Genomic DNA, 21,669 nt, shown 5'->3' with positions numbered 1-21,669 from the left:
TTACAATGAAATTTAACACTGGACAAGGGGGGCGGAGGGGATTCTTCATAGAATCATAGCTTGTAAAGACAGAAGGGATTATGAGGATCATCTAGTTTGACTTCTTGCATAATATGCATACTGGATAAAATTTTATTCAGTAAATACTGCATCAGGCCTATAACTTCTAGTTGAGCCAGAGCATTGAAACCAATTGTGATATGTTGGAGGCTCAGATTAGGCCTCTATACCGCAATTTGCTAAACTGCCAAGGAAATTCTTCTCATTTCAGTTGTCATCCTTCACTTGCCTTGCTGTCTTTGTTACGGGTTTCTTCTCCCACCCCGTCCTATTTTAAATGAATGTAGTTTCATGCCCTCCAGTCTTGCTAGTAATGAGTTTCAAGCACTCCCGTAAAGGGCCAGGTTGGCACCTCTGGAAACTGTAGTCCTGCATTTATACATATAACAGCTACAGCCCAGGCAGCAGGTGTGCGCACTTCCTTACACCGTCCTTACTTATATGCTTCATCTTTGACTTGGGACCACATCTAGTGAGTAGAGGAGGGTGATAAATTGTCCTCCTTTACCACTATGGATAGGACATGAAGCAACAGGCTTAAATTGCACCAAGGAAGATTTAGGTTAGAGTAGACATTAGGAAAAACATACGAGTTAAGCACTGGAACAAATTACCGACGGAGGTTGTGGAATCTCCATCATTGGAGATTTTTAAGAACAGGTTAGACAAACTCCTGTCAGGGATGGCTTAGATAAAATGTAGTCCTGCCTCAGAGAAGGGGACTGGACTAGATGACATAATGAGGTCCCTTCCAGTACATTTCTATGATTTTATAACCAGTGTATTCTTCCTAAGCTATTGAATACCTATCGAGTGGTAACAGGACATACTGGACTTGAAAGGCTCCATGTGTTCTCAAAGCCAGTTTTTAGGGTGCTGTTAGATGATGGGTTTTCAGCATTCTAAACAGGCTATGTAATGAATTTCAAACTACTTAGAATGGTAACTTGATATTATGAATTAGAAAAATTCAGGTGCATTCAAACTTCACTTTTGTTAGCCAGAGACCTTGGCTATGTACTTATTTCAGTTAAATCTTCCCTCCACTCCAGAGCTAATTCACCATCCCCCTATTCCATTCAGATAGAGATTGGACCATTTTGTTCAGTTATGTTCTTGGCTTTCATTCATCTTCAATAGAAAAGGCATGATTATTTCGTGGAGATGCAGAGAACATTTAATATTTACTTTTTCTTATATAAGAAAAAAGGGCATACAGTGAAAGTAAATGGGTCAGAGACTTCTCTGAATGACCTCTTGCCTGTCTGACCATGAATGCTCTATACCATCTGTGAAAGAGGTTTTGAAAGTAAAGAGATCGGTGTGCTGTCAATGATGTGTTTGCACCATCTTCCATACCAAACAGCTGTCCCTGAAGGTTATTCTCTGCCAGAGTGATACTGGGACAAATACATACTTGGGTTTAACTTGGACTTCAGAAAAATGAATTTAGATCAGGGCTGCACATAGTTGTGGCCTAAAGTACTTTTATGGCCCCCATCAACATAGTACCTGAGTGTCTGACCCAGTAGCGTAGCTGGGGGGGTGCGGGGCAGCGGCCACTCCCCCACTGAGCACAAGTGGCACCTTGTCAATATTCCTCTGAGGGAACGGGTTAGGGTTAGGGCCACCTGCTGTGGCGCTTTTACTCACCTGGTGGCGCTCCGGGTCTGTGGCGGCGGGACCGTCACTCGCTCCGGGTCTTCGGCGGCGCGACCGTCACTCGCTCCGGGTCTTCGGCGGCGCGACCGTCACTCGCTCCGGGTCTTCGGCGGCGCGACCGTCACTCGCTCCGGGTCTTCGGCGGCGCGACCGTCACTCGCTCCGGGTCTGTGGCGGCGCGACCGTCACTCGCTCCGGGTCTTCGGCGGCGCGACCTTCAGTGCCGCTGAAGACACCCGGTGTGAGTGAGGGAGCGCCGCCGGCTGAGTAAAAGCACCGCAGTGGGTGGCGCCTTTCTTTTGGATCGCCTCCCCTGTTCCCTCCACTTGGCTACACGGCTGACCTGACCATCTTTATCTTCACATCACCACTGGGAGGATTATCTCCATTTTACAGATAGAGAGCAGAGGTCTAGAGAGGCCAAGTGACTTGCCTGACGTCCCACAGGAACTCTGGGGGGAGCAAGGAATTGAACCCCTTGTCTCCCAAGTTCTAGGATAGTGCTCTAACCCCTGAATATCCTCACTTGCCTGAGCATCTTACGCAGCTCATGGATTGCAGTTCTGCTGGTGTTTGCTCGCTCCGTTAACACTTAATGCAGGGTAAAATAGAACATATTACAACAGTACCAAAACAGTACAGTCTTGCTTCTGTTGACTCTGGTTACTTGAGTCAGGATGGATCACATGGGTCCTGTTGACATTGCTGCTCTATCTTGGGTAGTCTGTTGCCTCTAATCGGGTCCTTAACCAGGAGCACAGATGCAATTTACTTCATTCCGTCCAGTTTTGGTATGGCCCTTACCTTAATGCTCACATAGCCCTGACTTGAGCAAAGTGGCTTACCCTGTCACATAAATTGACTAATAATATATTGGTTGTTCATTCAGCTATATGGTAACAGTAAGGAGACTGGCTAGCTCCAATGATATCTTGTTTTAGTTTTGTAGCTCTGTTTATTGCGTGAAGATATCCTGCATCACCTTGCTGTAATATCACAATTTATTATTCAATTGCATATCAGCCCCTTTGTGTACTAAATAGACTGGTTTGGCCGTTCAGAGTGCCAGCAAGGGAGTCACAGTGCGGTCTTTCTTTCAGCCTGCTCCAGCAGTTGGTATATGCAGTCTAGTGCAAGTGTATTTTTTGCTCAGCTCAACATGGAATGCCATATTATCTAATTGGGCCTGGGGGAAGCCTGAACTTTGGGATAAGCCTCTGTAGTCTCTATTTTTGAATTCTCTTCTCTGTCCTTTGATCATAAACCCTGGGTGTAGAATCATGTTTGAAGGCGGGTTTATGGGTATAAGCAGTCATTTTGCTGCAGATAAGCCTGGGGTTGTAGAGAGCATTTGCTTGTGGGCAGCTGTGAATTAATGGCTGTATTTTCTCCTCTATGTGATTTGCTGATGAAGACCACATCCTTTTTCCCTAATTACTCATCAGAGCTCAAGTGGAGGAGTGTAGAAAAGGGCTCTTTGTACATGGCCCCCCTGAGAAACCTACTGCAGGGTCCAGACTCGAGGTTGGATTCACTCTCCCTGTCACGTTTCCCCCCTCAACCCTGCACATGACAGTCTCACTAGTTCCAAACTGTTAGTTCCTGCTGGGTCCCATGCACAGCAAAGGGAGAAGGCAACCAGTGGTCCCGAACAAGGGTGCCTGCTGCAAGGATCAGACCCATTGGCAGAACAGGCTGTGGGAGGTAGCTCCACCAGCAAGGACCGAATGGCAGCCTTAGACCATGACTCTCAGCGTATCCCCTAGCTCCAGAGAATGGAGTCACTGTCCAGTCTTGGGAGAAGTTTCCTCTCATACCAAGGAGCGTTGACCCTCCTTTCCCACCTAAGGGAGAATCTAGCCCCAAATACATTTTATTGTTATAAAGAATACACTACAGCTTTTCTTGGGTAAATCTGCCTAGCTCCCTACAATACCACAGCCTAGTTTTCAGCCTCTTGAAGCTAGCTGGGGTCATCATGATGAATGTTGATTAGCTGCGAGCTTACTGCAACTGACCATTTGCTCTGAAGAACAGAAGTAACAGATTTCTCTCCTTTATGTTGCAGTGTTTATGGATCATTCTCTGGCCTTGGTCTGATGGGAATAAAGGAAGAAAGCAGGAACAGTGCCTGTTAGACTGCCAGGTTCTACAAACGTCTTTTAAGGCTTTTTTAAATTAATTCTGTCCCCCAAGAACAATAGGCTCTGCCCATGTACTTTTTTAACATTTAAAAATAAAAATTCAAAATGGTTAGTGCAGCAAACCTTTCTTCTATTAATGCTTCTATCTTTGGTACTTTTGGCTGGCTGGGAGCCAGCTTAGTGAGCTCTGTGTGCACAGATACTGCCAAGGCAAACGTGGTAAGCCACGGTGGTCCATTTTTCTAGAAGCTGAATGGCCCCTATCTAGAGGTGGCTTAAGTCTGTAAAGGGCTTGTAAGGATACTTGTCAGCTGGGCTGTTTCCACTTAACTTGGCCTCTTCTTGACAGACGCACTGTGCAAAATTAATGTACATCTGTCCCCCAGAAAGCTTCTTTGTGGTTGTAGAAGCTCTACATTGGTGTTGTGGAGCCTTCTGGAAATTGGGCCTCAATTAACATTTCATGTTAAGTCTATTATAGATGGTGTGTTATGCTTTTCAGTGTCAATGAAGTAGCTGTGTACTGCATAGAAAAGTACTTTACTTTGCCCTTGGGAAGATAAAAGTATGATTCACATCTTGGGCTATTTCCACTTTTTTCCTCATAAGAGGAAAAATTACAACTCAGGCTGCAGCAGGAGCAAAGAAAAAGTACTTAACGGGTGAAATTCACATAGGCATAATGATGAGGTTAAACTGGGCAGAAGATAGGAAACCAGGACCCCACACCTACATAAAGTGGTAAAGAGCAGCAGACTTTCCTAGGCAGGAGGAACAGCATTGTAACCTTTTGGGTTAGGCCCAGCTTTGGAGGAAGTTTCATATCTGAGAGCAGAGGATGTTGGTCTGTCTTTAGCAGGATACAAATAATTTCCCCGCCCCATCATGGCTTGCTTTATGTCCTCACAGGTTAACTAGTTGCTGCTAACTGTTAGTAAATCAGGACCCCCAAAAAACTAAACAAGATCTCATTTGACAGTAATGCTCCAGTAGAAAGAGGAACATTTTTTCCAGTAAGAGAAAGCAGTTAAGTGTGCATGGTTTGGAGAAAGTGACTTTAGAAAGAGTTCAGTCTGATTAATTCTCCTCTCTCACAGTCCTGAGAAGAGGCATTCAGTTGTAAAGCCATGATTAAGGACAGGCCAAAATAATCAATGGCGCTAGAAGAACACCCCCCACCACATCCCACTCACCATTTTTCCACAGGGACAACGGAATTCAAGTTACTCATCAGGTGAGTTACACTCTACCTTGATACATCCAAGGAAGTGCCAACAAAAACAATTAATAGAGCCATTGTCTGTGCTAAGAGGAAAGAAAAAGCAAGATTCCCACTGTCCATTAAGCAGTTCTGTCCCCTTCTGTACCTCCTGAATTGGCAGTGCTTTGACTGGTGGAACTCTCCTCTGTGGGTCAGCTGAAAGCATTAATACCATAGAACTATCAGTGAAGATACCTGGGATGCCAGACGTACAGACAGGATTTGTTGAAAGAAGGAAAGAAAGAGCAGTGGCCTAAAGGGGAAGCAATACTGAATGTGACAAAGGTGCCAAATAAACAGCAACAAGTTTAATTACGACAAGGACTCTACTGTTGGCAGTCTCTATGCAAAGCTCTCACTAACATCAGTGGGAGATCTGCTGTGGATTGAAGAAACTATGAACTCCTGAAGTATATCCCTAAGGACATTATTGAACATGGAATGCCCTCCCCTCCAGATGAGTTGGAGCCCCAGGCTGCCAACACTACACATCTAGATGAACACACAGAGCCAAACCAGGGGAGCGGCAGCATGAGAATCAGATGGCTGAAACTGGCTCCCTGCCTGGGATCCCATCCCCCACTCCAAGCAGACCTTGGCCCAACTTCTCTGCTGCATCATATTTTAATATAGGAGGGGAAGAAGATGCCAGGTGACCAATCTATGACAGACTGATCTGGCTCCCACTGAGATCAATAGCAAGATTCTGACTCCAATGGGAGCTGGACTGAACTGTTTGGAAATAGAGGCCCCACTGATAGCTGGCTGTACCCAGCCATGCTTTGGTGTATGTTGACACTGCAGCTAGGATAGCACTTCCTAGCACAGGTAGACCTATACACGTTAGCTCTCCTCCAGCTAATGCACTAAAAATAGTGCGGCCACAGTGACATGAGCAGCAGCTCAGACTAGCTGCCCGAGTACCAATTGGCCCAAACCATTGGGTACATACTCCGGCAGCTAGCCTGAGCCACTGTCTGTCCCACTGTGGCCACAATGCAGTTTTAGCTCTGCTCGAGCTAGCATGCTAACGCACGGTCTTTCTACTTGCGCTGGAAAGTGCCCTCCCAGCTGCAGTGTGGACATAGCCTTTGATTCCTGCACTGCAAAGTAAAAGGCTCGTTTCTCCATCATGCAATTAAATGGAGCAGTCACTTCATTGCAAATAGTGAAGACAGTATTTAGTTGGTAAACATCCAGAATCCTGTCTGAAAAGTTATGGAGATGACAAATAATGCTGGCAACAATTCTATTTGTAATCATTAAAAAAAATTAAAGTTTCCCCTTTTAATTGAAAATTTATGTAAAAAGGACTTCGGCTTTAAATAAGACATTTGTACAAAGCTTGAACACAAAACAGTGAACACCAGCCAAAAGGTGCATTATGTAAACACCAAAATGTTCATTTGTTCAGTAATGCACAGAACAATGCTGCAAATTCCCTTTCCAGTGGATTGAATTTCTGTAGCTATTTCCCCCACACACACAAATCTTACTGGAATACAGGAAATCCAGAAGCTTTGAAACATTTACAGAGCTACAGTAGTCAAAATACATTGTGACTAAAGAATTTTTTTAAAGGGATAATTTAAATACAGAAATATTTTTACAGTCTCACAGGTAAATGAACGGCAGATCAGATTAGAAAAAAGCACCAAAATATTTAATATACATCTGGCACAAGGTCTACAAGAAGTTGGTAATGGACAAACCAATACCTTGCTTTTTAGAGAAAGGAAAAACCAGACTGCATTTAATGCTCTTATTTAATAAGGGACACAGTCAGCTTAAAAGCAAAAACAAATCACACCCAAGACTACTATAACCAAATAGAATCTCTTAGTTTGTTTGCTTTGTGCATTTGACAGCACTTTGTAGAGCACTTTCACTGTTTCCACTCTGTGGGACGTTCGCACAGTAACAACTGGTGAGAAAAAGTGTAACTGTAAAACCACAAATATCGGCAAGGGGACTCAAAGCAGCAGGTATAGTACCTGGAACGAATGTTATAAAAAGTTTCAAATTGGCTCTATCCCTTAAAAAAAAAAAAAAGGAACAGCATGAAACAGGATGCATCCCAACCAATTTCAAGCATGGCACATCTGATACATATATGAGAGAAAGCATGGCCCTGTAGACACAACATATTAGTATTTTCGAACACTCAGAAGACTATTGGATGGGGCATTGGGTATCTTTTAGGTAAATCCAAAGGCAATAACATGAATCCTATGACTATTCCCATCTGTGTAACTATGGTGGAGTGTTCTCCTCTGACAAGTTTTTTATCTCTCCCTGCTGGTTTTAAGCAGGAATGCCTCTTAAAGGGAATCAAGTGCACTGACTTGTTACATAGATACTGGAGAACAAATATTAAGCCAATTGTGTTCACATATGATTGAGTGAAAGCCAAATGAAGTTGTCCAAAGCTGAACAGATCTAGGTTATTTCTCTGGGAGTATATAAACGATATAAACAAGATTCCTCCTGTCACAGGCAAATTTAGCTGGGCTCAGATCCATCCAAATATTAAATGTTAAAAGAACAAACCTTGCTCTCTACAAACTATTTTACTCAGCAGTCCACTTCCAGACAATATTCCTTGACCTTGCCCTCACACACACTGACTCACTGCTGCTACAGTCCCTCACACGAGCCATCATGGATCCCAAATATCCAGCTTTAGGCATCAGTCCTAAAAGCTCAAGCAGCAATTTCTCCAGGAACTGAAGATGCTCAGCAACAAACAGGATTAGGTCCTTAATCTGCTCCTGCCTCCCTTTTTCCCTTTCATTCATCATCTGATAGTTAAAATATCCTTTAAAGAGCAAACACTTTTCAGATCACTGTTTACAGGTACTCTAGAAATTTTAGCCTTAAAATATTAAGCACTATGCTGTAAAGTCCTCTACTGCTAGTACTGTATTCCCATAAGTGTAACAGCAGCCAGCCTTGAGCTCTGCTGGAATTTCATGCAGATCTGTCATTTCTGTCATGCAGGACTTGTTCTGTTTAGTAAACCAGGGAGAGCAAAACAAGTTTCAGTGCTGGTTCTGCATAAATGGCAATATTCAAGTAAATATGTATTCCACAGCAGGTAACTTTCAGCTCCAAAAATATAATTTAAGGAAAAATAAAGTTCTAGCATGAACAAAGACAAAATGCTTTTCTGCCTGTGTATAGAGCTATCTGCAAATATCCAGAGGGAACTTATTTGAAGAGTGCAACTATGCAAAGGTAAGAGCTTAAAAATTGTACAAAAAACAGTTATACTTACATAAAACTGAAGACAGAAAGGTTGATTACTATACTAGAGAGGAATTGCTATGAATTCCATAGATCATTTAAGGCAAGCTGTTTGCAGAACTAGTCTGTTCAAGCCTGTTGCTTCACAAATTCCCAATTTTTTATTTTATTTTGCTTCTTCACAGATAGTGCAAGAGGTCAAATGAATTACATACTCACTAGGGGGAAACCCACAACAGCTCTGAGTTTGGAAGAATGGTCTTATAGCTGCACTAGCTGCTGTGTAACGTTTACATCAGGCTTACCCAGAGAGCAATTCTGCTGTACATTTTGAATGGGAGGGAATAAATTGTGGCTCATGAAGACAACATCCAAACGGATTAAAACAAAGCAAGAGTTAAACTGGCATGCCACCATCTCTAACAATTTAAGAACTTCTTAGCTTTTCTTTGAACATAAAATTACATGTTGATCTTGAGAGGCAGGAGAATGGACACAGCTATTGAAGCTGAATTGGTCCAAACAAATGGAAGGTGCAAAACTGATTAAAATGCTAGTTACAGCAGGGATGGGCAAACTTCTTGGCCTGACAGCCACATTTGCGTATGGAAATTATATAGCGGGCCATGAATGCTCACAAAATTGGGAGTTGGGGTGCGGGCTCTGGGATGGGGCCAGAAATGAATTCAGGGTGCAGAAGGGGGCTCCGGACTGGGGGTACGGGCTCAGGGGTGGGGTCAAGGGGTTCAGAGGCCAGGAGGGATCAGGGCTGGGGCAAGGGGTCGGGGCACAGGCTCCAGGTGGCACTTACCTCAAGCAGTTCCTGAAAGCAGCAGCATGTTCCCCACACTGGCTCCTACGCAGAGGCGCAGCCAGGCACCTCAGCGTGCTGCCCTGTCCTCAGGTGCTGCCCCGTCCTCAGATGCTACCCCTGCAGCTCCTGTTGGCCATGGTTCCAGGCCAAAGGGAGCTGTGGGGGCAGCGCTTGGGGCAGGGGCAGCATGCAAAGCCCCCTGGCTGCCTCTACCCGTAGGAGCCGGGGGGGGGGGGGGGAGACATGCTGCTGCTTCCAAGAGCCATAGCATGCGCAGAGCAGGGCAAGCCCCGGATCCTGCTCCCCGGCGGGAGCTTGAGGGCCGGATTAAAATGTCTGAAGGGCTGGATGTGGCCCCCAGGCCATAGTTTGCCCACCCGAGTTACAGCCTAACATGGAAGGAGGGCAATGAAATATACAAACATTTCTCATGGTACTGCATTGGGTGGGTTGTTAACACATTCTAAGAAACAAATTGAATAGGCCACCCTGTTCGCTCTTAAGGAACGGCTTTTTGATCTCCCAGGGAAGGCCTGTTTGTTACTGATATACTCTAGCCCAAATGGGAGCGGAGGGGAACCCCAACTCCACAAGCATGACTTTGATCACTGCATTGCAGTGCACTGTATTTCTCCAACATTGTAGAATAGCTAACATCCTGAATGACCTAAACTCATTCAGCAGTTTGACATGGTTCTGGGTTTTTTAGATACATGGGAATGGTCCCTTATAAGATTCAATGAAGCTGCATGCACATTACTAGCAGTATTTTGAAGACTGCAGTGAACTTAAGGAGACAGATAATACCTAACGTCAATATAATGAAGTAGATTAGTTATCCGGATATAAAATCTTGGAAGGAAAGAATGGTGACACTTAACCACTCAGTAAATCTAAGAACAGATCAACAACCAGGTATTACATGGTGAATGAATTAAAGCCTTCTGTCTTACAGTCTGATGTATTTTATTGCGGTTATAGAGTGAAATTTGAATCTCTGGATTCATATTGTCAATAGTTTGGAGAGAGAAAGATTATTACATACATGCATGTGTGCGCGCCTGACTACAACAAAATTAAGCAGACACCTAACTTTAAACATATACAGCAATTTAGAGTACATATTCTTCAGTGTGTGTGTGTTTGGTCTTTTAATGAAATACTAAACTGAAGAATTTTTTTTAAAGACACTTTAGGTAGTGTCTGAGGTTCATTTTTAAACATGAAGGGCTAAATTCTGCCCTCAGACATGCACACCTTTCCATAAAATTCAGCCCAGGAGTAGAGTCTGGTACCCAATTAATTAAGGCTGTCTGTGACATCATACTGTAGAACACAAAGCTGCAAGACCTGGAAACTTACAAGGCTATGCCATGAATGAGAAGGATATAATTTCAGCTGCCATAATATCAGAGCTGAAGTGACTTTAATCACCAGAGACTAGAGATGGAGTTTCCTTGTTCAACACAGTTTCATAAAATGTTTATAAACTAAGAGGTTAGTTTTATTTACATTATATAAATATAATGAAAGGGATATTCATATTGAGACCGTCTCATGTCAATACCAAGAACTATTCTCTTGGGTTATAACCATTTCCTAGAACATGTGATAAGCTGAGTTATTGTTTCTAGTTTTATTTTCCTGTGGTTTGTATAGTAGAATTGCACTAATATTAATCCATTTAGAATAGCACCTGCAGCAAATGGATTCACATATTCACCATCTAGTCTCATTTAATGTATTCTCAGTCACGCTCATGACCATCACCAAATGTGCATGATCCTGCAAAGGATCCTTTACTTGCGAAACTAGTCCTATTTGACCTCAATGGCATTACTCACATGAATAAGGAGTTTGCAGGATGGAGTGTCAATTAATTTGGGATACTAAATTTTAAATGTGTTCTGAGCCACAATACTATGTAGCTGTCTGAAACTCAGTGTTTTTACATAAGTCACATTCTTTAGGTGTAGAAAGGAAGGCAATAAAATGACACGAAGCTTGGCTATCAGACCATTTTCCCAGTTGATGACAAAGTTGCAATGCATATCTCTGCAGCTACTTACCTCAAGATATAGCAGTTTCACAACATCATCAAGTTGTAGCTATACTTTTTTAAAGATCAGCAACACAAAGAAATCCTAATGGTTTCAAGAATCTCATCAGCATCATGCCCATTTATAACCCTTAATCTACACTTTAAAGATTTTATATATATTTATGAAAAATATGAATATATTTGGTCTATTCCGTGGAAGTTCACAGTTCAACCATTAAATAAGGACACTCTCAGAGGCTCCAGGATTAATAAAGGTTTCCCAGAAACATGTACAAAACTCCAATCCCATATAGTGAGCATTAAAAAGCAAGCTATATTTGATGTTTAGGATCATCAAAATGTCAGGCAATCCAGAACAAGTACTGTCACTCACATTGTCGTGTAAAGTTGCACAACTCAAGCAAAGAACAGATTGTTAGTCTTTGTAGTCCTGGGTTTGTATCAGTTTTAAAATCCCAACCTTGACTTTTTGTATTGTTTCTCTTTTGTAATCCAAAAGTGAAATTTAGTATAGAACAAAAATAAATGGCTTTTTTTCAAGATAGATTTGGCTAGCATTATAAGTGTTTGGTATCCAATAGGCTGGAATGATTCCTGGTAGAGTAAATAACTATAGAACAGGGCTTTCCTTTTGTTACAACAGCATGGCACCAAGCCACCCAGGTTTGCATTTTTTTTCAACCGGAATTTCCCCTCTTTCACACAACTACCGTCACCATCCTGCCTTGGCAAACCACCCTGAATTACACCTAATGGCTAACCCTTGGTGTGCTGTAGAATTTTCCTCTGTACCCCAATCCATATTTAGATCAGACCTTAAAAACCACTCTTCAGTTTCTAGGCCATAATCCTTTGAAGCCATTACAGTCTATTAAGTAATGACTGTCACAATTCAGTACTTACGTGCATGCAATAAGTATACAATGAGCAACCAATTTTCAAACTTTGGACATTTTAAGTTCTTTTTAAGAGGAAGTAAAGTGATTTAACCAAAAAAAACCAACAAAAAAAACCAAGATACTAGATCATTAACATAATACATGTGTAGCCTTAAAGTTATAAATAAAGGGTTTCTCCATTTATGCTCAGACCAGTCTACACTTAAAGGTTTTGCTGGCATAGAAATGTTGGTTTGAGGTGCGATTTCTCACATCACCACCCTCAACCATAGCTGTGTCACCAAAGGGCCTAATATAGATACAGCTTTACTGTCAAAAAAGTACTCTTGCTTAATTTGCTTACCAAACCAGAATGCTTATACCAGCAAAAGCACCTGTTTACTGGTATAAATGTCTACACTAAGACGATTTTGCCAGTATACAGACAAAATGTACACAAAGCTTCAGCATATATTTAATTACCAGGAACCAAGTCCTAAATTTTGTGTTTCTCCTGCAAGTTGACAACCTCTGTTATACTTGAAATGGGAGCAACATTAGTTTTCCATAATTTTTACACATCCCTAATGCACTCAGCACTTGCTAAAGAAATAGAACATTGACCTCTCATCATGGTGAGAAGATGTAATTTGAGCATATCTTCTTAAACAGATATGTACTTTAGTTTAATTACACAAGCACTGTTAATGATGCAGGATCTCAAAACAGATCTTGCCACTGGATTTGCTAGCATGCAGTGACCATTGTGAGAGTCCGCAGGGGCTCTTCCTGGGCACTGGGATGCATGGTAGCAATTTACAATTTGTTTTAAAGAGCCCTACAGCACAAAAACCATTGGACAATATGAACTAATTGCTCAGCAGTTCCTTTTTTTTTTTTTTAATTTAAGCCATTTTATGATCCTGAATTACAACTCTGAAAATAAAGTTGTATAATAGAAATGTATCAAATATATGGAGCCAATGCTTCGCTTAATAGAAAGCCTCAGCAGTTATCCCTTTTACCAAGAAGTATAAAAAAGCTGATATATTAAAATTAAAAAAGGTAGCATCAATAACCAAAAAAATGTCAACCAGTGTTAATAAAACTCCCTTTTTAGGTCTTAACAGGCAAATAATCCCAGTACAGGTAATTTAAAACAATAAATTGAGTCCTATTTAAACATTATTAAATCAGACTAAAAATGAATTGTCTACAGTGTTGTCATTAAGAACACATTAAAGAACTCACTTTTTCATTGAGTGCCAATGTTGTTGTTGCCCCAGAAAATTTGGAGGGGTGTAACTATGCTTTAACAATTAAGTATAGGTTAAAAAATTGGTTTGTCAACATGAATACAAGAGATCATCCCTACACAGATATACTGCACTTGCCAGACAAGTAAGTTGATCATACTTAAGATACAGATCAAGTGTAAATTAAAGCAGATTTAACATACCACAGTTTTCCTTGAAAGCAGCTTTTGCGCTTCTGTTAATGTTTAACAGCCATAAGAAGCAGAACCTTTGGCTCCAAAGTATTTTCACATAACCATAAAAATATGAATGACTCTTCAGCAGAAAGGAAGTCTCCTTCCAGTAAAACTGAGGTAGCACTGCTCTTTTGCATGTGATGCTTAACTAATTTAGATACAAAGTGTTAACTACAATTCAGTTGACTGACAGGTACAGTATGTTTTCATAAATAAAATCCAACATTTAGTTCAATACTCCAAAAATAGAATGACCTGAACTCATGTTTTCTGAGAGTTAGCTTAAAATGGGTTTTAGCCATATTACAAAAAGCAGTCACTTACGTTGTTTTTAGAGCCTTATCTGGGAATTAATGCATTTGTAGCTAGCAGTTAACACTGCTATTCATGTTGGTATAAAACCTTAAAATTAATATAACCTAAAATTTAAACAGTGTAAACAGCACTACACACAGTACAGACCTGCCCTGATAGATGTAGTATACAAAACTTGAATCTGGCACTGTATAATTTAGCAATGTTAATTTAAACCTAACAAAAAGATCTACATTGTGCAAGAAATGTCAGATTTATACTAATCTGAAATCTTTTTTAAAAAAAGACAACTGTTTTTAACTTGTAGCCAGGGTCAAATATTTCAGGGCAAGGTATAACCAAAATTAAGAAAGTGCCTAAACCATGATACAGCATTTTAGAGCCCTTTCAAATACAAGGCAGAGAAAGGTGTAAAGTAGAAAAATCTGGAGCCTCAGTAATTTCCAGAAAGGTCCAGAGTTTACATTTAATGAAGGGCAACAGGTTCTTTCTGTCACTGCTGCTTAAATGCTGTTAAGTCTGTTCTTCTATACACGGACCCTCTGTGTCTGAACATGTAATACATTTGGTTTCCTCTTCTTTTTTCCTTCGTTCCATTTCCCATTCCACAAAGGTATCAAAGAGACTAGGCCAGGCCTCATCTTCACTGTAGTTGCTAAGGTCTGGTCCAATCACCTGAGTAAAATTTAGAAACATGTTCCATGTGTCCCGGGAGATTCCCTTGATTCCTGAGGGGTTCTCAATTAGGAAGTTTAACCACTGGTCCAATATAGGGGGGTTATTTTGGGTGAAGACTAACTTCCAAAGGGCAATGGCTATTTCCCGATGTAAAGACCTCTGTCCTTCTTCAGAGTCCAGGCCAAATTGAAAGGTGAAACGATACAGATCCTTGAATTTATCTTCTTGTTTGGCTTCATTTAAGAGGCTGGGGAACCTAGAACAAATGCCATCAATGCTGTCCGCATTTATTGCTTTGCAGCCCTCAAAGAACTCCTTCCTATTAGCAAAAGAAAAACCATCTGTTAGTACCTTCACACACAGACTATAAAACCCTATCTGAGTATAGCTAGTTAAAGTCAAAAATTTACCTCCTTTGATAAGACTAGTAAGGCTAGGTACTGCCAAATTCAGCACACACCCACCTTTCATCTGAAGTATTTACATGTCAGCAGTGAGAGCTGCGAAGCAGCCTGTTCAGGATGAAATTTGCATTTTAAAAGTTTGTAATTACTTTTGAATCCAAGTTTGCAGCACTGGTAAATTACACCACTGCGGTGCCATGAACATTTGAAAGGGATTATTCTGTGTGGCCTTCACTACTCCCTGAACGAGCAATGCTTCACCTTCCTCTGATCTTTACCTCTACGGGAATTTAACACTGGAGAAATGCCAGATTGGCAGGTGTGAAGGTTCAGTCTGTTTTTTCCACCAAAGCATCGTACAGGCAACATCAATGCAAGCCACCCTGGGTGCCTGTCCTAAATAATGCTTTGCAGACATCACTGTCAAGGAGCAACTTCAACTGTAGTGATCCTTCAGTCTCCGGTCCCTCTGCCAAGACTGTGAAACGAGAGTTCTGGTTGTGAGAGTCAATGATCAGGCACCTGCTCACCAGGCACTGAACAGAGATCACCAGCTCAATTTACATAGGCTACTGAACAGTTATATACAAATGGTTTTTAGTTCCTACAATCTAGGGCCATTTTTAACCTGACAATCTACAGTTCGAAGGATCTGTTCTTCTACTAGCGCCATGACCCATCCAGTTCGTATGGTTAGCTTTCATACGATAATGAGCGGATCGCGGACTTTTCTTTGTGGGCAGGGGGAAGACAGCAATGAGATCTTGAATTTCTCTGTTTAGAGAAAAAACTAGAAGCTGTACTTTGAGAAACAATCCACCCAATGCAAGCCAGGCTGCCTGAAACCTACTGCTACATATGGTAGCTATTCTACTGGTGAAAGGATATCACTCAGGGAGTCTGCAGCAGGAAGAGCATTATATTGGTGCTGAATGGAGCCAGCCTAATAGTCAGTTGCGCAGTGCCATGCATAAGACTTGATATACCAACTCCTTTACTTCCCAGCGGCCATGGCTAGTAGTCATGAGGGAATTGCACAGACACAGCAAAGTTACTGGGCACTGGAACTTCCTAGGACAAAGTGCAATAATCCTGGGATTATTTGTTGGTAGTGTAGGACTGGAAAGCCCAACCTCCAGCATCTAATGGGAGGCTACCCATTAGTGTGCTATGCAAACAGTTTAAATCTTTTGAAATTATGACCACTAACTATTTCATTAAAGCGACTACATATCTAAATATTCGGAAGAGAGGATCTGTCTTCTCTGACTGGGCATTGAAAAGCCTCAGGATTTTGGTTGGTTGGGTTTTTAAGTATACTTGTGGGGAAATTCTGCACCACTGCGTGGGCACAGAATTCATGTCATCTGCAGATTTCTTTGCTTCCCCACAAAAAAATGACTTTTTTTGATGGGGAAGCAAATGGAAGCCGCAAGAACGGTCTTGTGGCCCTCCCCAGCAGCACCAGTCTGTGGTTTTGGGCACCCAGAGCAGCGGGCACAGAGGTAAATCACAGGGCAGAGGGAGCTGGGGATGCCTTAGCCTGTGCCGGTCAGACCCACCCCACATCTGCCCAACCCCTATGCATCCAGACCCCTCATACCCAGACCCCCACACTGAGCCTCACCCCCCTCACTCCCAGAATCCCCCCACCCCCTGCACCCAAACTGCCCCTGACAAGCTTCCAGCTTGTGGCTCCTACCCTGCACCAGGCTCACCTGTTGCTCCCAGCTGGGCTGAGGGTTGGGGGGAGGAGTGAACTTCCCCTGCACAGAGTGGCCAAGGCCCTGGGGCTGGGTCAGACCCACCCCCAGAAACCTTCCCCGGCTCCACACCCTGCCCCACTTCCTGCCCCCATCGCTCCTTGGCCGTGGGGGGAGAGGTCGCCCCTCAGCCCAACCCCATGCATCCGGACTCCTCCTCACCCAGACCTCCCTGCTGAACTCCCCCAATCCTGCATCCAGAACCCCTGCAAACTCCCATCCCACCAAGCCCCTACCTATGGACCCCTGCTGAGCCCCTCCCTCCTACATCTGTACCCCCACTCCTGCACTAAAACCACCACCCACAGAGCCACCCCGCACTCGAACCCTCCCCATGCATCTTGACCACCCCACTGAGCCCCCCACACCTGGATCCCCACCCCACTAAGCCCCAACCAGCTGCACCGGGACCCCCACCCCACCAAACCCCATTCTCCCAGCGCCCAGACTCCCCATCTGACACCCAACCACTTTCACCTGGACCCTCCTGCAAAGTCTCTCCCACCCCATGAGCTCCTGTGCATCCAGATCCCCCCCCCCCCCCCCAGAACCCTCTCACACCACACCTGCCCCCCCCACACTAAGCCCCTCCACACTTGGATCCTGCTGAGCTGAGCCTGCCTGCCCACACCTGGTGCAGAGGGGCAGGGCCCCAGGGTGTTTCTGGGACAAGCCCAGCCCTTGCACTGTGTCAGGTTCGCGTGCAACCTCACTGCCAAGTCTGCGTCTGGAGGTGGGGGAGGAGACTGCAGGGTGATCTCCCACCTCTGTGCAACCAGCCTCCACACTTTATTGACAAATAACATTTGCAGAATTTTAAAATATTGTGCACAGAATTTTTTTTTGGGTGCAGAATTCCCTCAGGAGTATAAATATAAGTTTCCCTTCTCCCCAATACTGTGAAATGTGCTAAAAGGCAACTGGTTGCCACCCTCCACCTCAGAGAAAGCTACATTTCAGTGGTGCTGTAAATATATAGTGTTTAAAAGCATTGCTGCTGACCAGCATGAAAGACACTATATAAAAATGTAAAAACAAGGAAAAACGGTTTGGTCTCTAGCTCCTAGAATGCACAAATGCCACGTACAACACTGGCAGTCTGGGAACCTTGTACAGGAGATTAATTTACTTAGCATGCTGTTTTATCGGAACGGTAATAGCAAGTAAGTGCAGTGGATTACACAGATGTTAGTAGCTAACTTTACATTACATTTCTCTTATCTGCATTAAAGTAAAGATCAGTTTCAGCAGTATCTAACATTACTATCAAGTTGGTACTCAAGAGGATAAGACTGATTGTGATATGTCAGCGTTATACTGAAGTTCGGAGATTTCTAATGCACTTTTCACCATAGGCAGCAAAATTTCTGAAGTGTGCCTTCAAGCACAGAAGACTGACGTGTTGCAGAAAATGAATGGCATTTCCTTTCATAACTACTTTTTTGTTTGCTTAAGTTCAATCAAATTACATATTTAAAAGGAATGAGCATTCAAAGTTAACAGGGTTTCTCACCAGTATATAGAAGATATTTTATATGTTCAAATATATTCTATTTACAAGTGCTGTAGGAACTAACCTTGTAAATTTGCACATGGTAGCTGCCTGGAATTTCCAAGCCAAGACTAGCACTTTAAATTCAGTGGGGTCAACACAGAGGTCATTGCAAAAACGTTCCATGCCTTCTTCCAGTATGGCATCTTCCCGTTCGTCCTTGTATCTCCTAAACAATTCCCCAATCCTTTGGGCTGAAGATTCTTCTGTGCCGGAAACAGGCTCTTTCTTTGCATCCCCAGAGAAAGTTGAAGGTTGACTAGAGTCTAAAGCAGTATCCGTTTTCTTTGTCCCATTGACAAGTATGTCGCCAGAGGATTTCACACATACTGAGGTATGTTCTTCTTTGTGAACTGCACTTCTTTTGCCATGAGACTTGCTGCTAGATTCTCTATCTCCATTTTTGCTGCCAAGGGTGGAAGAAGGATTCTTGCACTTAGTGACACACTGGCCCATGTTGTTGCAAGCCCAGCTTTTAGAGCAGTCCCCTTCTGATCAGACGCCCTCTCAGCTGCTGTTCAATGAACTTCAACATGCCATCAGTGGGAGTCGACTAACCTGGAAATAAGGTTTAAAATCAAATCACTGTTTTCCCACAGAGACCATATTAAGTAGTTAAGTAACATTCACAGAAGAACAAACAAGAGACTAACTTCAGGAGTTTAAGCTTTGCTTACTGAAGAGGAATAATGTACAGAAAGCTAGTGTATGCCATAAATACAGGCAATTTCAACTAAGGTCTGTTGCTTTACCTAGAAATCAATGCAGCTCACTCAGCAGCTGCAGTACACTAACGCGTCCTAATAAAGGAAATTCCTAAAATTCTTACTGTAACATAGGTTACAAAGAGGTTGATTCATGTGCAGAATTCATCAAGACAGACTACTCCAACCGAGAAATATTTTAGAGGAAATCATTTAAAAAACCATGATACACTTAACATACAGAATACAAGACTGTGAAACAAAGCAACATCAGCCAAGGACACTATGTTCTGTTGGAAGCCCCAGCATTAACTTTGGCTTTTTGTTGGCTTTGGTCAGTTTCTGACCAACATTCAAAATCTAGTTTTTTGTTTCCATGTATGTTTGCATGTATGCATGTTTACAGAGGGGGAAGGTGGTTAAAACTGGAGATGCATCTTTCCTGGAAGATAATAATATGTATTTAATAGAGGAGCTATTATTCATGGTTTCAAGTACCTATCCCAGTCCCTTGGGAGAGAAGGAGTGTGAGGGACTGCGGGGGGATTTTCCAAGAAAGTTTCACACACATACTAAGGAGTTAATACTCCCAATTTCAGTTTATAAATTTAAACCAAACACCATAATTTCTTTTGTAGCCACTTCATTCTAATCAAATTATGAAAGTTACAACTTTTTTACAGAGCATATTTTACCAATGCAAAAAGATTCAGATTAAAACTAAAAGAAATCCCTTGACAACTATCATGCCAAAGGGCAGCAGTTTTAGGGCTTAAACATTTTAGAAAATCAGAGTAACTCAAAGTACAGAATTGTATATCTTATTTCTGCTCCTCCAGTCACAACTATTGGCTTGTATCTTGCCTCTGCCAATTAAGCAACAGCCTCCAATGAGAAACTGGACTTTTAGTGCCTTTTCATTACAGCTTCCCTGTTACTTTACTTCCACAACCTGGAACCAGTGAGAGATGAAAAAAGGAAGAGTAAGTAACCAATGTAAAATACAAAAAAGGCAAATAGAGAAGTATGTGTTATTCCTTCCTGCTCCTTGTCTGTTCAGGTTGTAAGTGCTTCAGGACTTGGACCTGTAATTGTAAGGCAATTGCCAGTTACCACTACCAGAAGTGGTACCAACGGCAAATGATTGCTTCAGAAACGAAGGGGATGTTTACACTGCAATCAGAGGTGTGGCTGCAGCACGTTAGTTATACTGGAGCTAGCTTTAGTCTAGCTATCACAGGTACCAATAGCAGTGACGCACAAACTGCAGTGTTTGCTGGCCGTCCAAATACGTACCCAGCGTAGCAGGCAGGCTTGCACAGCCAGTACCGAAGCCTGTGCTGCTGGGGCTAAGCCACAACAATTTAATCAATATATTTTCTCTCATCCCACATGCAATAAACTCATATATGTTTATCTTGCTTTGATCATTTGTTCTGACGGTGGTAGGGAAGGCGGTTAGTTTCACAGTTCACATGATATACTGCAACTCAGCCATTATGGCTCTGGTTTTCCCCCTCGGAAAAAAACAAAATTTTCCCCTCATTATCCCATTCAGTTTGCTAGAATCTAGAGATGGAAGAGACTTCTTAGATACTGGACATGAGAAGGAGCAGGCATCCTGTGGTTTCCAACATTCCAAATCCTTAACATCTTTTAGGTAATCTGCATCGTTTGACATACCATTTGTATATGGGGGCAAGTATCCATTTAACGTTTGTCAAGACCAGCTCTGATTTAACAGTGCTATCTTCACAAGTTCATTTTTTTAAGGGTTCGCTTAATTGTGTTTATTTTTCCCCCAAATACTATAAAGGGCTGCTTGTTTAAAAAGCCAAATGCTACTTGACATTACTGTTATAGCTCTTTGATAATTAAATATACAATCTGTCTGGTGCCATTGCTCCCATTTGCCTGCAGGTCCACTTTGCCACTTTCCCCTGCAGTCTGCATCACAGTAATTTCACTCTACTGAAAGTCAATCAATTGTGAATAGAACACTGCTGTACTGAATGCAGATTCCACGATACTAACTCTCTCCCGGATTTGCTTAAATTGATCTGAGTCTGAATCCCAGTTTACTTGTGAATGGATGGCTAATAGCTCCTTCCAGAAGTAATACGCCATACTTAGGTAACTGAATAATGTAGCTCCACAGATTAAGTTTTTGTTTCTAAGCATGCAAGAGAAACTGAGTAAAATGAAAATCCAGTGTTATAGCAAAATATTTTTTTTAGAAAGGTAGGCTTCTGGCAGGGTATAAACCAGGGGTGGGCAAACTTTTTGGCCTGAGAGCCACATCGGGGTTGCAAAACTGTATGGAGGGCCGGGTAGGGAAGACTGTGCCTCCCCAAACACCCTGGCCCCTGCCCCCATCCACCCCCTCCCACTTCCCACCCCCTGACAGCCCCCCTCAGAACCCAAGTCATCCAACCCACCCTGCTCCCTGACTGCCCCGACCCCTATCCACACCCCTGCACCCTGACAGGCCCCCCAGGACTCCCACACCTATCCAACCGCCCCCTGCGTCCTGTCCCGACTGCCCCCCAGAACCCGCCCTCCCCCCTTACCATGCCGCTCAGAGCACCAGGACCAGCAGCCACGTAGCCCGGCTGGAGCCAGCCATGCCGCCGC

At 42.8% G+C, this 21,669-nt stretch overlaps 2 protein-coding genes across 11 annotated transcripts in view; one reads left to right on the top strand and one right to left on the bottom strand.

The window, feature by feature from the left end:
- Positions 1 to 4,443, top strand: part of REXO5 (RNA exonuclease 5) — a 33,573-nt gene extending 29,130 nt beyond the window's left edge. For 5 of the 7 annotated variants that reach the window (XM_073362224.1, XM_073362226.1, XM_073362225.1 and 2 more), the window contains one exon: positions 3,791 to 4,443. In XM_073362224.1, coding sequence (XP_073218325.1) covers positions 3,791 to 3,860 — 70 coding nt within the window. In that variant the 3' untranslated portion in view covers positions 3,861 to 4,443. Of the gene's footprint in view, positions 1 to 3,136 lie in introns of all 7 variants that reach the window. The other 2 variants (XR_012161130.1, XM_073362228.1) reach the window with 2 other exon arrangements.
- Positions 4,444 to 6,711: 2,268 nt separating this feature from the next.
- The window catches only part of DCUN1D3 (defective in cullin neddylation 1 domain containing 3), a 32,802-nt gene continuing 17,844 nt past the window's right edge, over positions 6,712 to 21,669 (bottom strand). For 2 of the 4 annotated variants that reach the window (XM_073362237.1, XM_073362236.1), the window contains 2 exons: positions 18,357 to 18,889; positions 6,712 to 14,931 (listed from right to left, as the gene is read on the bottom strand). In XM_073362237.1, the coding sequence (XP_073218338.1) occupies positions 14,448 to 14,931; positions 18,357 to 18,787 (915 nt within the window). In that variant the 5' untranslated portion in view covers positions 18,788 to 18,889 and the 3' untranslated portion in view covers positions 6,712 to 14,447. Of the gene's footprint in view, positions 14,932 to 18,356; positions 21,380 to 21,669 lie in introns of those variants that run through there. The other 2 variants (XM_073362238.1, XM_073362239.1) reach the window with 2 other exon arrangements.

The sequence above is a fragment of the Lepidochelys kempii genome, chromosome 10 (genome assembly GCF_965140265.1).
Source record: "Lepidochelys kempii isolate rLepKem1 chromosome 10, rLepKem1.hap2, whole genome shotgun sequence".
NCBI classification, from domain to species: Eukaryota; Metazoa; Chordata; order Testudines; family Cheloniidae; genus Lepidochelys; species Lepidochelys kempii.
Note: the sequence above shows the minus strand (reverse complement) of the source record. Positions and strands in the feature narration are given on the sequence as shown.